The sequence below is a fragment of the Chelon labrosus genome, assembly GCF_963514085.1.
Source record: "Chelon labrosus genome assembly, chromosome: 20".
Lineage (NCBI taxonomy): Eukaryota > Metazoa > Chordata > Actinopteri > Mugiliformes > Mugilidae > Chelon > Chelon labrosus.
This window is the reverse complement of record NC_140353.1, coordinates 7,893,041-7,910,341: the sequence shown is the minus strand read 5'-3', so window position 1 is coordinate 7,910,341 and position 17,301 is coordinate 7,893,041. Positions and strand designations below refer to the sequence as shown.

General features: G+C 41.1%; 2 protein-coding genes across 2 annotated transcripts; one reads left to right on the top strand and one right to left on the bottom strand.

Annotated features, from left to right (window-relative positions):
- Window positions 1-4,632: 4,632 nt before the first annotated feature.
- Window positions 4,633-6,333, top strand: LOC311505099 (uncharacterized protein; the record flags this gene model as incomplete). The annotated part of the gene is made up of 3 exons (XM_084568501.1): window positions 4,633-5,231; window positions 5,731-6,061; window positions 6,152-6,333. 3 exons carry the CDS (start codon window positions 4,633-4,635, stop codon window positions 6,329-6,331), a joined length of 1,110 nt encoding a protein of 369 aa, XP_084424627.1. The 3' UTR covers window positions 6,332-6,333.
- Window positions 6,334-12,728: 6,395 nt separating this feature from the next.
- Window positions 12,729-16,533, bottom strand: LOC311505925 (uncharacterized protein). Its single transcript, XM_084569752.1, has 4 exons — window positions 16,193-16,533; window positions 14,552-15,600; window positions 14,110-14,426; window positions 12,729-13,731 (listed from the first exon to the last, which is right to left on the bottom strand). Exons 1-4 carry the CDS (start codon window positions 16,418-16,420, stop codon window positions 13,361-13,363), a joined length of 1,965 nt encoding a protein of 654 aa, XP_084425878.1. The 5' UTR covers window positions 16,421-16,533; the 3' UTR covers window positions 12,729-13,360.
- Window positions 16,534-17,301: the final 768 nt, after the last annotated feature.

Sequence of the window (17,301 nt, the reverse complement as noted above, 5' to 3'; positions counted from 1 at the left end):
GGTCTTCCTAAATGTTGTTCCATTTCATGGTTTTGATATTTTTATTATATATATATACATATATATATGTATATATCATTTATGGCAAGTTTTCTTAATGGGAGGCTGTTGTTGGCTTGCTACTAAATGGTGCATCTGCAAGGGATATGCATAAACAATAATTTCATGGGCTGAAAAACTGTTTCTATATTGCACATGTCGGTTCCATGGTTTGCTAATGTGTTTAACTTTATTTATCTGAGTACAGCATTGAGTGTTTAAATGCTCAACCTTTTTTTTACTGTATTAAATTCCTGCGGCAAGTTGCAGTTATGTTAATAAAGTTCAAATACTTTCTCAGTATTTTGCACTTTCAAATTTCTGCAAAGGCAATGTAGCGTGGGAGATACAACTCACACAATCCAAAATAGACGAGATATTTAAAAAACAAAGAATAATAAAGAAAAGAAAATATTTTACTTAGGTCTTAAATAGATGAAAAATAGCGTTACATTATTATATATATATATATATGTGTGTGTGTGTGTGTGTGTGTGTGTGTGTGTGTGTGTGTGTGTTTCAGTCGTGGAGAGGTGGTTCCACCCAGGACAGCTTTCCAGTCCATCTCAGGGCTAACACAGAGAGACAGACAACCATTGACACTCACACTCATACCTACGGCCAATTTAGAAGGAAAACAGTTAACATCAAATGCATGCTTGAGGTTCAAAGAAGAAAATAAATAGATAAATGATAATAGAGGGGCGGCACAGTGGCGAGGTGGTTAGCACTGATGCCTCACAGCAAGAAGGTCACCGGGTACTCCGGCTTCCTCCCACCATCCAAAGACATGCTCATTAGGTTAATTGGTGATTCTAAATTGGCCGTAGGTGTGCGTGTGAGTGTGAATGGTTGTCTGTCTCTGTGTTGGCCCTGCGATGGACTGGTGACCTGTCCAGGGTGTACCCCTGCCTCTCGCCCGATGACAGATGGGATAGGCTCCAGCAGACCCCGCGACCCTTAACAGGAATAACCGGATGAATGAAATGATAATGGATAATTGTTGTGCATGTGAGATGAGGAAGTGGGGAACTTTTGCAAATGTGGCCAAGGAGCCACATAATGCAAATTTTAACAGTGTGCTTTTCTCCATAATGGAATAAAATGGAGGTTTAAAATAACAATGGCTAAATCCGAGATTATTATCTATATTATATTAATTATAGGCATTACTATATAGGCATTACTTTATTAAACCTTTATACCTGGAGGAACAATATTTGGTAACTTCCGCATCCATTTGGAATTGCGCCAGCGTGCCTCTCGTTGAGGTTGAAAGGCTTGTGGTTTTCTCCCAGCCAGTCGGCAAAGATCAAGGCGACGGTTCTCAGGTCAAATGTAGTCTGCAAGCTCCACCTCTGCATGAACCCTGAACATAACCGCTTTAATAGATACCTTGAAAAGTGGCCTTATGTCCAACAATAACACTCTAGGGTTGAAATTTAGAATTTCCAAGTATTTGAATGAGTGAACTTTAAAGGGTTCAGCCGTGTGAGTCAATGAGTCACACATAAGATAATTAGTGCCTGGTTGTACTTGTGTGATAAGATAAGATTTAATAAGATGACGCAGAGATGAGTCTTGCCTCACATGTTCCAGGGAACTGCAGAGTAATGTAGTCCAAGGTGTGCAGGTATTTGGAGGATAATGAAGGATTGGAATGTGAATCTTAAGGTAAGTTTCACACCCAGTTTCTAGTTTGACGAGTAAACTCGAAAAACTGGACATCTTGGATGAATTCAGAGTTCTTGTGTCGTGACGTGTTTGCCGATGTTTTCAGAAATGACAGAGGTTAATACACTGCCTGTCTTGGAGTATGCTCGTGAACATCAGGGAAGAAAAAATCCATTGATGGAATAACCTGGTCATTCAGTATATTCAGGTAGTCAGCTGACCTCATTCTTTGGACACATAATGTAGCTGAACCTAGACCTGAGCAACTGCAGCAACCCCAGATCATAGCACTGCCCCCACAGGCTTGTACAGTAGGCACTAGGCATGATGGGTGCATCACTTCATCTGCCTCTCTTCTTACCCTGATGCCCCCATCACTCTGGAACAGGGTAAATCTGGACTCATCAGACCACATGACCTTCTTCCATTGCTCCAGAGTCCAATCTTTGTGCTCCCTAGCAAACTGAAGCCTTTTTTTCTGGTTAGCCTCACTGATTAGTGGTTTTCTTAAGGCTACACAGCTGTTCAGATCCAATACCTTGAGTTGCCTTCACATTGTACATGTGGAAATGCTCTTACTTTCACTATTACAGTTTTTCTCGATTGTTTACACACATTTTCTGAAAGCATGCCTCATATTCTCAGAACTCTACACACAAATCCAAAAACACACACACAATGGGCAAAACCTCTCAATTCTCCTGCAAAATTAAACTTCACATTCAAAACAATGTTATTTCTTCTCAAAATGGTATTTTGTTTTCAAATGACACACACAAACCATCATATCAATAGACATTTATAAGAACCAGTTGAACACTGACGTGCTCAATGTAAAACACACTTCTCCATTCATCGTAATGACTTAGGCCTTTTTTGTTCAGTGTTACACTTACTACAGACAGTATATACATAAGTGTGTTGTAGTGTAAAATATTTGAGAATATTGTTTTTATACTCAGAACACACAAATACACGGTAATAAATATATTTTATTTTTCCCACAAAAACAACGTACACAGTGTACATCCCAACCAACACAAAGTTCCACATACTGTACAGTGGTCTACATACAAAACAGAAGAATTTACTGTATACAGTTACTGTAAAAAAAAAAAAACTATGCTGCATCCTGTCTTCTGTTTCGGTCTGGCCACAGCACCTCATCCACATCACAAGCAATGTTTTCCCTGGCCAAGCAGCGGGGGAAATATCGCCTAGCATGGCGAATCCAGCCATGAAAAGCATCAACTGCTGTATCTCTACATGCGTTTTCCATAGCTCGGAGAAGGGGTATACGCGTATGTGGATTTCGGTCATACACTTTCCATCTCCAGGCAGAAAAAAATTCCTCAATAGGATTTAGGAATGGGGAATATGGAGGGAGATAAACAACTAGAAAACGTGGGTGGGCAATGAACCAGTTACGAACCAGTGTTGGCATCCATTGCTCCAAAACAGAGCTCACCTGTTGCCCTTTTTGTGCTAAAGCTCTGATTGCTAATTGTAAACCTGTGTGATAGGTGTTTACCCATGTGATGAGTCAGTGTGCATAGTAGGACAACTTAACTTTAGAATTTGAATGGTAGTGTGTTCCTTGTGAAAACAAGAGATTTTCGTCATGAAAATTGTGCCAAATGCAGAGAATTGTGTGTAGTGTTGTGAAAAAAGTGTGTTTTAGAATTGCAATTTGAGTGTAAAGCAGGAATTGTGCTTGTAGTTTAGCAGAATTGGTTCAGGGGGTTGGTGCACGAGTTACATGTTGTGGTCATTGTGTCTCAAGTACCAGTTTTTGTGTGTAAACAATCGAGAAAAACTGTAAACATAGCTCTGAGTTCTACTGTTGTTTTTCTTTGATTTGATTTCACCAAATGTTTAAGTGATCACAGATCACGATCAATCAGGATTTTTTTCCAACCACATTTCTCCCTTAAAGACAATGGTTCCCCGCTATCCTTCCAGTTTTTAATAATGTGTTGGACAGTTCTTAACCCAATTTTAGTAGTTTCTTCAATCTCCTTAGATGTTTTCTCTGTGAAAACATCTAAGGAGATTTCCACGACCAGGGGATGTGTCTTTAGACATGGTTGTTTAAGAAATGAGAAGCTACTCATTGCATCAGTTGGGGTTAAATAACTTGTTGCCAGCTGAAAGATAATCACTTATGCAATAAATATCCAATAGGAGGCTCGTACCTCTTTGGTTAGTTAAATCCAGGTGGCGACTTTTCTTTTTTGGCCAGGCAGTGTATAATGTAACTTAAGTGTTTGTTTTTTGGTTTTGTAATTTTTCATCATGTCTGAGGAAGCTGTTGATGTTCCCTTCAGCCTCATCCTTTCGTTGTGTCTTAGTTGAAACGGGTGGTGTATGAACCCAGGAAGTGGCCTTTCGTATATTGTTCCCATAAATGATTCCCGTTGTAATCTTGCTAAATCATTAACCTTTGCGCCATGTAGACGCCAACAGTTGCTCCCTAGAGGGAACTGTTCACACTGTCAAGTCAGGGTTGTGTCCACGAGCTGTGACACGTTTGCTGATGTTTCCAGGTGAATGCGTGGTTAACTGTAATTTAATCAGACAGAGCATCCTTTTTAATCGTTTGATGAGCCTAAGGAGAACGTTAATATCTCCAGTGGCCTCATTGTTTTATTGTGTATTTGTATTTCCTACATTAAGTTACTCGGCTGTTGGTATGGTAAACCCCAGTCTGAACGTCAACAGTTGACTTGCAACTGTGTCCTCGTTGCTTATTGTCACATTGGTGCCATTAAATGAAGCTTGGTAAGTTGTACTGTACTACACTGGACTGCACTGCAGTACAGGGAAGGAGATTTTTCCTTCTCTACACATTTGCATAGCCTCTGTATAACTGACTGTAAATTCTTCCAAAGGTTTAGAATCAATCTCCTCTCCGACTGAATGGATAAGGCAAATGACATCAGAAGGAAGATCCTCTTCATCCTCCTCTTTGTTACTATGTTTTTGATCCTCCTCGTCACTGAGAGGTCACCCAGGACGTACAAGTCTGCCCCACAGCCGCGTGCCGCTTGCCCCTTTTCAGTCTCCGAGCAGACCATCACCCCACTCAAAAACACGAAGCACCTACTGGTGTCAGCCTTCATGGACCAGAGAGTGCAGGATTTCCACGTACGCATCATCGGGATATTTAAGAGGGACTCCATCCAACCACTTCACTGCCTCTTCTGCTGCGCGGGCCACTTAAGTACGGAAACCACTCCGTCGTCAATGTTAGAGCACTCGGACAACTTTGATTTTCCCTTCGCCACGACGGACGTCCTGTGTCGGATTCCTGAAAACTGTGACGCTTCATATGTCACTCTTCTCACTCAACCAGAGAACGATGTGACAAACTTCCACACCTGGCTTCCCATAAGAAACAAGAAGACCGATGGAAAGAATGAGAAACGGTTGCAGTTTAACATCACAGTCTGCATCTCTAACCTGTTTGGGGACTACAACAATGTGCTTCAGTTTGCACAGACTCTGGAGATGTACAGGTCAGCAACAGCAACAATGACACACACACATACATACATACATTGGGTTTTTCTGCTTTTTTGCCACTGTAGTCAAAGAGGCGCCGCAGTTTAAAAAGTTTTATATAAAATTCACATGTTTTATAACGTAGAACACCACCACCATGAAGTAATTGCTCTGCTTTACACAGACCCGCCCATGAATTGTACTATATAGGTCGGTAGTTTACAAGGGAAATGCAGAGATAGCATGAAGAGGAACTTTTGTCAAGTCGCTATAAAACAATATTTATAGTTAGTAGATCACAGGGTCACATGATAGTGATTATGACTGACACAGTAACAGTAAATGTCTGCCACGCAACAAGAATTATCTTAAATTAAAGTCCTATTTATTTTATTTTATGGATTATGTAGCCAATGAATGTGACATCGTCTCCTGTTGAGAGTGTCTGTGCACCTACTATAACGGACTGCGCACAAGCGACGAGACTCAAACCTTTATGTCACTTTTCTCCAGGTTGCTGGGGGTGAACAGAGTGGTCATCTATAACACGAGCTGCGGCCCAGAGCTCGACCGCTTGTTGCAGGGTTACAGCCGGGAGGGCTTTGTGGAAATGGTCCCTTGGCCCATCGACGAGCACCTGACCCCGTCTCCTGGCTGGCAATTCTCACAGCACGGAGGGGACATCCACTACTTCGCCCAGTTGACCACGCTGAACGAGTGCATTTACAGATCCATGGAGCGCTCGCGCTACGTCCTGTTGAACGACATAGATGAGATTATAATGCCGTACCAGCACAGAGACCTGATGTCTCTGATGAACGCGCTCCAGCAGCAGAATCCAAACGTAACATTTTTACACTCAGCATTCATTAATACATAGTGTGCAGAAATCTACTGCCTTTCCAACATTCATTCTTGACATCCTGTTCTGCAGGCACAGGTGTTCCTCATTGAAAACCACATCTATCCCCAGAAACCTTTTAATGAAAGTCTCACAGGACCCTTGCCTCAGTGGAGAGGTGTGCCGGGTTTTAATATCCTGGAGCGCATCTACAGGGAGGAGCCTGACAGGAACATATACCACCCACACAAGATGATAGTGCAACCGAGGTAGGTTTACAGTGAAAGATGCAACCTTCAACCTTCAAACATCTTTATGTCTCCACTTTATGTCGCAGCCCACGTGGCAACAAGACAATGTGCGGCCGACCATGTGTTTTACGTTCATCACAGGGGAGTGGAGCAGACATCAGTACATGACGTGCTTAAGATGTCCGGGCAAAAGTTCAAGGTCCCCCCGGACGTCTGTCGGATCATTCACTCTCCAATCAAGATGCCGCGAGAGGTGCCGATGGAGCTGCTCCACGTGGACACGCAACTGTGGAACTTTAAAGACCAACTGTCCCCTAGCGTGAGCGAGGTGTTGAGGAGGTCGGGGCTTCTGAGTTCAGAGAGGAAGACTTGATGTTTCCAGTGGACAGTAGTGATGTTACGAGACGTGCCGAGGCTTCGAAGCGTGTGTCGAGTAATGGAGGCGGAGTTTCCGCGAAGCGCGTATCGAGGCTTGCTTCATTTAGGGGAGGAGCCGAAAATAATAGGCGTGTTCGACTTCATGCAGATCTGTGCAGATCTGACTTGACGTGATGCATGCTGGGTTGTTCATGCTCATAGACATCGAATATGATTGGTTAAAATGAACTTGTTCAACCCAGCATGCATCACGTCAAGTCAGATCTGCACAGATTTGCATGAAGTCGAACGAGCCTAATGACTGGGCTAATGGCTGCACCACGTGACTGCTTTGGGAAGTGGTTCAGATTTTGCCGCAAGGTTCAAAAGCAATATAAACCCCTCGGGCTCCATTCAAAATGTGGGTTTTTGATAGAGAGTTGCGGTCAGTTATGATTTTAGATAGAGTTTCGATAGTTTGGATACTAGAGTTTGGATAACGTTTATATAGTTTGGAGATAGGTTAGAGAGAGAGAGAGCGATAGTTTGAAGATTTATTAGAGTGAGGAGAGAAAGATAGGTAAGAGGATGGAGCAAGCTAGGAAGAGACATATGCAGTGCCCTCTTCCTAGTTCCACAAGCACTTTCACTTTCCTCTGCCTGCTTAAGCCCGTGCCATTTGCCTAAAGTGACAGAAAAACATTACACAACCTGCCGTATCATATGATACTACCATTTTGGGAAAATTTACACACAGAATATATTCAAAAAATATTTTATCATACACATGTGATAATTTAAATAGAGAAATTATTTGGTCTTACATTTTTTTTGTAATTCATAGTCATTCCCAAGAGCCATTACAGACACAACAATTCAATGCAACACACATTATGTGGTTAAGAGCTGCAGCTGTGATTATACACCTGGCCAGTAGGTGGTTTCGTGTGCACATGAAGCTTCGAGAGATGAACCCTTTCTCGAACCAATTGGCTCAAGTGGTTCGATGCCTCATGAGGCTTCATCTCACCATCACTAGTGGACACAAAGATCAGTGTAGGGTCTATTTTTTATTTTCTTTTATTCTGATGTATCCAATATTTATTGTGTGAATTCCTGATTTTAAAAGACAAATTATATTACTTAAGTTAAATGCAAATGAACACGGAGCTGACTGTTGACCTGCAAATGTTTGTACAGATGCCTGAGAGAGAACATGAGAGTGAACGTCTCAGACCCGGGCAGTTTATGAATGTTGTCCCAGTCTTATCTTATCACTGGGACACTGGGACATACTGACCTTTTTCCCACCCCGAGACACTCATAACAGTTCTCCCAAAGTTATCATGGCGTCACTATGTCTGCACATTATCGAAGTTCGTTTCAAGACACCAGACCCAGTTCACTTAAAGATATTCTCTCGGTAATTTTGCATCCACCAATACTGACGACTCCCCGCTTTGGGTGGTCCTTCACTTGATACTGTCCTTGATGGAAATTACAATCACAGGACATTATAATTGTAACGGGTATCCTAAGCATTCTGAGTGTCTCTAACCTGCTTCATGATCTACCAACCGATCAGCCACAACATTAAAACCACTGACTGGAGAAGTGAATAACACTGACCATCTTATGACAACACAATGTTCTGCTGGGAAACTTTTAGACCTCATTCATTCATGTGGATGTTACTTAGACATGAAGCACCCACCTAGACCAGACCAGGCAACCCCCCACCCCATAGCAATGACACTCCCTGATGGCAGCAGCCATCCCCAGCAGGATGCAGCCTCCCTAACATTACGAAAATGGAGGTAGTCATAAAGTTGACACATATTGCGCAGTCCATTGGGATAAGGCCAGAGGTGGAAAGTAACGAAATACATTTACTCACGTTACTGTATTGAGTAGTTTTTTTGTGTATTTTGTATTTTTCAAGTAGTTTTTAAAATCGGTAATTTAAATTTTACTTGATTACGTTTTGAGTGAAGTATTGTATTTCGCTACATTACAAATCCCATCCGTTACTGAGTAAAAAAAAAAAACGTTGACTAACGAAAACCGAAAAAAAAATCGCGCCCGGAACCACGTAGTGAGTGACGTATGGTCAGCATGTAGGCTACCACTACCAAGCGCCAAGTCTTTCTGTAGGAGATTGAGAACGAGATGGAGGTGGATCAGAAGAGCGACGACGGTTCAGAGACAGTTTGATTGACAGTTGATTATTTGAAAAAGTTTTATGGGATGGTCAGAACTAAAATTGCACATTATACCTTTCTAAGGGTCTTACATGTCATGTGTGACGTGTTATGTTGTCATTACATGTGTATACATTTGTATAGATTTTTATACATTTGTATAGATTGTTCTTTAATTAAAAACTAAACAGTTTTGGATGTATGACCCCTTGTCCTATTTTCACTACATGGGAGAGATCCCCCGCCCCATTCTACAGGTTTTTTTTTTTAAATGTAACTAAGTAACTTTTACTTAAAATACATTTTAAATTAGCTACTTATTACTTTTACTTGAGTAATTTTTCAGATGGGTAATTTCATTTGTACTTGAGTAATATTTCATCCAAGTATTGGTACTTTTACTTGAGTACGATATTTTAGTACTTTTTCCACCTCTGGATAAGGCAGATAGCAATGCAAATACCACACACTCAACGAGTAACTTTGCATCCATAAATCTCTCATAAGAACTTGTGGACGTGGTAAATGATTAGTAAAAGCGACTTCCATTTACAGAGCTCAAAGTCACGTTAAAGGGAGAGTTCAGTGTCCTTGAAGTGGGGTTGCATGACTTATTTGTCCATAGTTAGTGTATTATCTAAAGTGGATGGCGGTCAGATAGTAACCATGGCAATTGAAATACAAATGTATGTGACATGGTACTGTTTACAACCCTTAAGATAGCACAGCTAGCGGCTAAACATTACATGGAAAGAAATTTTATGCTTCGTCTTGGAGTTGTGCTGCAATTGAATGCACGTGGGGTGGGGGAACAGAAAACTGTGGTGACAGTTGGTACTCGGTTCGGGAAAATACGTTGCATGTGTGGTAAAGAGGAAGCGAACTTTTACTGTCAGAGTGCCTCCCAAGAAATGCATCTTATCAAGGGAAGTGTGACACTTCAGTGATACCGCTGCCTCAGAAACTAAAAACATGCGTTTATCAGTGACTTTTAAGTGTGATAACTGTCGCCATTATAGACTGTTATCACACCTAAAACTTTGTACAACAATAATGAATGTGTCTCAGTTCTGTGAAGACTGACTTCAGTACACCACACATATAACATGCAACAGCTTTGACACTGATGCCTTAGGCGACTGCTATCAGCACATCATGCCAAACCACTTTTGTAATGTTACAGTAGCTGCAGGCTTGTGGTTGACCGGTTCTGAATACCTCAGTTGGGTTGATCCCTCTATAAAACCCACTACACAACTGCGTATTTATCTGATGTTACCTTTTGTCTTAGGATTGCGTGCTGACAGGAGTCGTGAGGCTGCTTTAAACTTTAAACTTTGCAAGAACCGGCGCTAAATTCCCGTCACTTGTTTTTCATTCAGAATTTCCAGATTGTCTTAGGTTTGACACGTTCATGCAATTCCTGGAGGCAGAACCCGACTCATTTGGTTCTCTGGGTGCAGAAGAAAGAAGCTGCGAGCACAACATTGACATATTTCAACCTGATACGGCAAACTAGTTGACGAGCTATCGTCCGATACATATATTTTACTCTACTCTTGACCGCCTCCTCTGTAAAACCATTATAATACATTTTCCATCTTTAGCTGATTAGAAATGTTAGCATCCAGCTCAAAGCAATGCCAGTGTCAGCCTCAAAGAATTTCTACTGTGGTTGTTAACTGCGTGGTAAAAACACCTGAGGTTAATGATTCCCGGACTGGGTGATTGATGACTTTGAAGAGAGGAGAGACGATGAATGCCTTGCATGTCAGGTTCGTTAGAGCTGGTCTGTGCTGATATTTATAAAAGAATAATATTATCTAGACACCTGCTGGTGGAAGCACTTGTTAAATACAATTTAAAATGAGATAAGTTTTTTGTGGTCATTGTCCAGTTAAAAAAACAGCTCCCTGGTTCAGCAGCAATAAAACTTTAAACATACATCCAATAAATGCAACCTGGACACGTATTGCATCAACTGGATGTATGTTTAAAGTTCAGCAGCAATAAAACAGTAGTTTAACAATAGTTATAGCGGCATAAAGATAAAAACTAGTTGCACACAGTAGGGCACAAATGACCTGCCTGACACCTTGTACTTAGTTTAAACTCAAGTCTTTTAGTATTTGAATTGAGTCTTTCACCTATTTTGCCAAGTCTGCACCAAGGTTATTATCGTTAACGAAAACGAACGAAATAACGAAAACAAAAATTGAAAAAACAATTTTGTTAATTGAAAAAAAAAAAAAAAAAACGAAATTTAAAAGAAAAAAATGATAACTAACTGAAACTGTATTGCGTGTTTAGAAAACGAACTAAAACGAACAGATATTATAGATATAATTCCCTTCGTTTTCGTCTCAGTCAATTTAATTATAAGCCTCAACTGGTTGGATTCATATGATCGATTTATTCTGCGCTGGCAGTTTTACGCCAGCTGGCCTGGCAGCAGCAACAGCACCTTACTGCACCGGTCCGCGACGTCACCTGGCAGCACCATGGCGGTTGCAGCAAAAGCTGGGAGAAAGCGGCAAAGTCCTGTATGGGACAAAATATGTGGCTTGCTTCTCAAGTGGAGAAACTCAACGAATCTCAAAGTCCGTTTAAGAAGCTCGCACAAGGCGGCTAATGTCGAGTACCGAAACAAGCTAACCTCTGTCCGCCGCCGCCGCCACAGCCCCCCGAAAGAGAAGGATTAACGGAATAGTTCACCCAAAAATAAAAAGTCAGTCATTATTAACTCACCCTCATTTTTTTTAAACGTATCTTTTGTTGAATTTTATTATACAATACTCACCCTGACCTTTTTGAATCCTGCACCTGACAAATAACCCAAAGTATGAAAAAACTAAAACTAATACTAAAACTAATAAAAACTAAACTAAAACTAAGCATTTTTGGAAATATAAAAACGAAAAACGAAATAAAACTAAACTAAAATGAAAAATCCAAAACTATTATAACCTTGGTCTGCACAGATCTCAGCGAAAGACAATTTCATTCTGTCTGCACTACAGCAGTATGCATGTCAAAATGACAGTAAAGCAAGAAAAAGAAATGTTTTTTTTTGTTTTTTGTTTTTTCTGTCTTTAAGGGGGCATGGCCTGGGGTGAATCCCAGTGGTGATCCGGGGACCCTTCGGTCCCAAGCTGGGTCTCTAACCATAACTCCACAGCTCCCCCAGTGGTGACATTGATATTGAAGCTTAAACCAGTATGACATAGCAGCTTTGTAAATAAGTAACCTAAAAACTACTGTCACAGAATGAAAAGAAAAAAAAACTAGTGCAAATATATCCATAATAGTTCAAATTTGTACCAGTGATATTATAATCCCACTGTTCTGTTGCCATTAAATCCATTCTAGACTCTTTATTAGGTCTGTGAAGGTTCTCAGTCATCCAGGTCATGGTATATCCAACAAAGTTGTTGCTTTGTTGGATAGACAATTTATTAGCGATAAAGAATAGGGTTGCCAACCGTCCCTTGAAAAACTGAATCGTCCCGAATTTAGAAACAAAAGTACGCGTCCCGTATTGAGCTGAAAGGGGACGCACTCTGTCCCGTATTACCGTGAGAATAAAAAATAGTGTGTAAAATGCAGTGTTGTATAAAGTACTTAACAATCACACTCAAGTAAAAGTATCGGTAGCTCTCCAAAAAATGACTTTGGTAAAAGTCAAAGTCACTGACTGAAATATTACTTGAGTTAAAGTCTTAAAGTATCTGAAATTTCTTGCACTTAAGTATTACAAGTACTGTAAAAATAAATGTACTCAAGTAATGTAATTAAAAGTACAAGTAAAAGTAAATAACAAGCAAAGGCAGTCTGAAGTTCCTTTTTTTTTTATTATGATTTACTTGGTCAAGTACACTATGAGGCTACCAGTTAGGACCAGTTGATCCGTGTAAACCATTTCTCACATGTCAGCCCAGAACATTGCACAACAGTGCGAATCACACCATTAATAGAAAGGTGGCAAGTGCAGATTTTTTTTTTCCTTCTACAAACATGACCAATGGCATCACATCAATACAAGTCAAATAGGGAGAAAACTGAAGCTTATCTGGCTTGTGAAGGAGTCCAGTTTGAAAGCCCTTTTTGTAAACCTTTTAAAAATAAAAAAAAAGTCAGCATTGAAAGTGAGGCGAATCACCAAGCAAGGAAAAGCTGCCATTACTGCACTTTAAAACTAGAGGTACACAAAACCAATTGGCATTATTTTAACAAAACACAAATTGGCAGAAGAGAGGAGATCAGTTTGAAACCCCCTGTAAACTCTTAAAAAAGTGCTGGAAATGAGGTCACAGAAAACACTATTGCTACCCTTCTTGCACTTTTGAGCCAAAATCTTAACATTTTACATAGAACCAACTTTGCAAAGTCAAGCCCCTCATCCCAACCCCCACACACCTTTGCCCTTGGCCTTTACTTTTCTCCCTCTTCAACTTAAACCTTATTTGAGGGCGTCCTTGCTCATAACCCCATGATCACTTGAAACTGTAAAACTTTTTGTTCATCTTCAAAAGCAGCTGGCTTTCAAAATGCCTAGAATTTAGCCGTACTCTTCGTGGGCTGAAAACAAGGCCTGCTATGCTGAAGAGCCTTTCGCATGCTGCCGACGCTGGGACGGGCGTGTTGAGTTTGACAGACAACTTGCAGACAGAAGGAAAGGACTTAAGCAGGTCCATGTGGTCAGCGGAGCAGGAGAGGTAGGCATCAAATTGCTTGACGCCATCTTGGGTCTTTGATGATGCTTGCAGAGAAGAGAAGAAGTCATCCTCGTCTGATGAACTCGACCTGATCACATCACCTGGCTGCATCGAGGGATCCTCGATATGCTGCTTGATGTAATCGATTCCTGAAATGTAAAAACAAAGAAGGGTTATACCCAGGGATATAAGTCAACTTCTCATCACTAGCTAAATTTGGCTCGTTGATTTGCACTAGTCAGACATCCACTCACTACCAGTGAAAGTGGCTACTAAGCTTCATTTTCTACCAGCCAAACTGAATTTACCAGAATTTGGCCGGTCGGCGGGTGTTAATTTAGAACCCTAGTTATAGCACTTATTAATGCAACTCTACCATGTCATCTCTGCCTGAACAAGTGAAACATTAAAGCATTTGATTCTCTCCCCATGTTCCTTTTCATGCACCAACCAATATGCAAACCCAATATGTTGATACTAACTGTCAAGGCATAGACAAAGTTAAGTACAGTATATGTATGCCTTACCCATTTTAATGGTAGCATCATCCTTCGTCCATGTCGTCCGGAATTTTGGAAGAAGAATTGCAGCTGCAACCAGCTCGGCATCCATGAACATGTGCCCGAAGCGGTTCTGAATTCCAGACTGTAAAGCATCAACAAGAGGCTTGCAGTACTTCAGCTGCAACTTCACCTTCTCGAGTTTGACCTGCAGCAGTTGAATTGTAGGAAGCAGCCATCCCATTTGTGCCTTGGTTTCTGCTTGCAATATGTTGGTTGCCTGGGCGACAGGGCTCATTACAGCAGCATATTCTGTCAGAAATGCGAGTTCGGCTGGGTTGAACCTGCGCACACACAAAAAATTATGCATGATAGGAAGTGAACAGCGTCTGTGATGCATTAAACCTCTATTATATGGAGCAGTCATTCCACTTTTATCTCATCATTTTTAAATCTTCGGCCTACTTACATTGGGACCTTCAGGTCAGTGGCAATGGCTCTCAACGCTGCTTCTCCCTTCTCTTTAGAAATCCTGAGCAGGCGTTCAACGGCCATGAACAAGGAATTCCATCTCGTTTTATTTGGTCTTAGAAGCTGAAGGGAACAGACATCTTCAATCAGCTCAGCTGCAAGTGTGGATCTTCCACATTTGTTCCATAGGCCATAACACTTTCCAAATGTTGCATGGTGCAGCTTCTTGTATGCGTCGCTGGAGGTTGCAGTAGAGGAATCTTCACTGGCGATAAGATTCAGGAGATGGCATGCACAGCGTTGGTGTCTCGGTAGCTGAAATTCGAACCCATCATCTTCATTCAGAAGAGCTGCTGTGTCAATGTACTCCACATCTTCCTCCTCATCTGCTCCATCCCCTTCCTCTTCAGACTGTGCAGACTCTTCAGCAACTTCTTCATTGTTGTTTTCGTCTTCCCCAAACACACGAAAGGCCTTCAGAAAATTTGAACCGTTGTCAGTGGTTGTTCGCACTATCTTGCCTCTAATATCAAATTCTGCATGAATGTCATTCAAAGCATTGGCCAATCGGTCGAACGTGTGGGATCCTCTCAGCTGCCGGCACGCCAAGGCTGCTGAACATCGCTCGAGATTCTCCGGGTCAATCCAGTGTGCCGTAACCCCAATGAACCCTCGCCTTCTGACTGACCAACAGTCAGTAGTAGTGGCGATGTATTCGACCCCCTTCATTGTCTCAATCAGAGCTGCTTTCATTTTGTTGAAGACATCTTCAATCTTGGAGGTGAGAGTCACCCGGGACATCATTTTGGCATTAGGGACGAGGTCACTGACAAATTCTCTGAAGGGTTCCTGCTCAACTATTGAGAAAGGTCGAAGCCCATGTACAACATAATTCACAATGGCCTTGTCAACGGTCTTCTGAGGGGTCATGGACACGGTCTGGGTTAATGTGGTCTGCTTGCTGCTGGGGGTGGGTGGTCCACTGGCCCTTTTTCGTTTTGCTGTGGTCAACTCAACATATTTTTGAAGATGGTGCGGATGCTTTCTCTAAAACAGACAAGAAAATGAAATTAAATGTCAGCCTGGAAACAAATTGCCTCACCCAGTTACAAAGAGGGGGGGGGGGGGGGGGGGGGGGGCTAATGGCTTTAAAGTTTAAAATAAATAAAATCATAGTATTATTTTGTTTAAAATTACTGCGGCTGTACAATTAAGATAATTGACACGGTATAAGTTGTTTGACGCATCTGGGATTTACAACGAAAGTTTAAACTAGAACTTGCCGGTTCAATTAAACACACACACAGACACACACACACACACACACGCTGGCGGGACAGGTCGCACTGGACGACAAAGACAAATGGATAAATAATACGCTAATACGCAAAATGTAAAAGTAGTACACGTTAAATGTTTTGTTTTTAACATGCATGCCTATCGCTATCGTTTCACTTGGCCTATAGCACGCTTCTTCCTTCCCTAGACCCAAAAGGCTAGCCTGCTACAGCCATGTGGAAACGAAACGCTGCCGCACACGAAGTTAATTCCTTCAGGTTATGCTCAGAATTCCACATAAGTCCATGTAATGTCCATCATATACATACTGGACTGCATAAACTTCATGAAACCCACTTACCTCAATATGTTTCTTCAGGTTGGACGGAGAGTTCCTGTATGATAGGATCTCCACATTTCTTGGAAGGCATAGCAGGCACTTCATCCGGTACGATGAATCCCTGACATCGGAAAATGAAAACAAACGGCTCAAATAAGGCCACGGGTGCTCGTCGGGTTGTGGTTCCCCTTCATTTGTAGTCGACGTTGTCGCTGTCGCTGTGTCTGGCGTCTCCTCTTCTTCTTCCATTGTTGACTGCGAGACTCGCAGGTGTTGTCAATGTAGGCTAAGCAAAGGTAATTGCCAACAAGCCCGGGCATGCACTAACTTCGCTGCGTCAGACAGTGAGGGTGGGGCGGAGCCAAAACACTGTTTCCTTTTATTTCATTTTTTTTTTTTTTTTTTTTTTTTTTTTTGTAACGAGTAACGAAATGGGACTTTGAAAATATATCGGAGTAAAAGTATGCAATTAAGCTCGGAAATATAGTGAAGTAAAAGTGAAAGTTGTAAAAAAAAAATCAACTCCAGAAAAGTACAAAGTATCCCAAAATATACTTAAGTACAGTAGTGAAGTATTTTTACTTCGTTACTATACAACACTGGTAAAATGTCATTGGACTTAACAGGGGGCTTTATATGGAAATTTACGTTAAATGCATTCTCGTGAATCCCGCTCATCTGATTGGTTGAGGTACTGTTGCTTGCGAAGATGATACCGGAAGACAACAAAGCAACAACTTTTCCTCACACTTACTCTATTTGCACTTCTTTTACACTGTTACAAGAGGAATGTTCTCCTTTATATTAATTTATACAGTTTTAAGTTAAGCAGGACAGGTTTCTGTTTTAGATATTTATTTTATTCTGTTCATTTTGTTGTTTGCTTCTGTATTAAAAATAAATTGTTGAATAACAATTTGTTTTCCATGTGTTCATACCCCTAAAAAATACGCATCTAATTCAATTCAGGTTCGAGTCAATTAAAAAAAAAAATAATAATAATAATAATTTCACACACAAAAAAATAAATAAATAAATCCAACAATATCCAAATCCAAAATAAAACAATAAATAAATAAATATATACCACTCCGGGAAGGGTGAAGGCAATCGGGTCGGCCGGCCCTGCC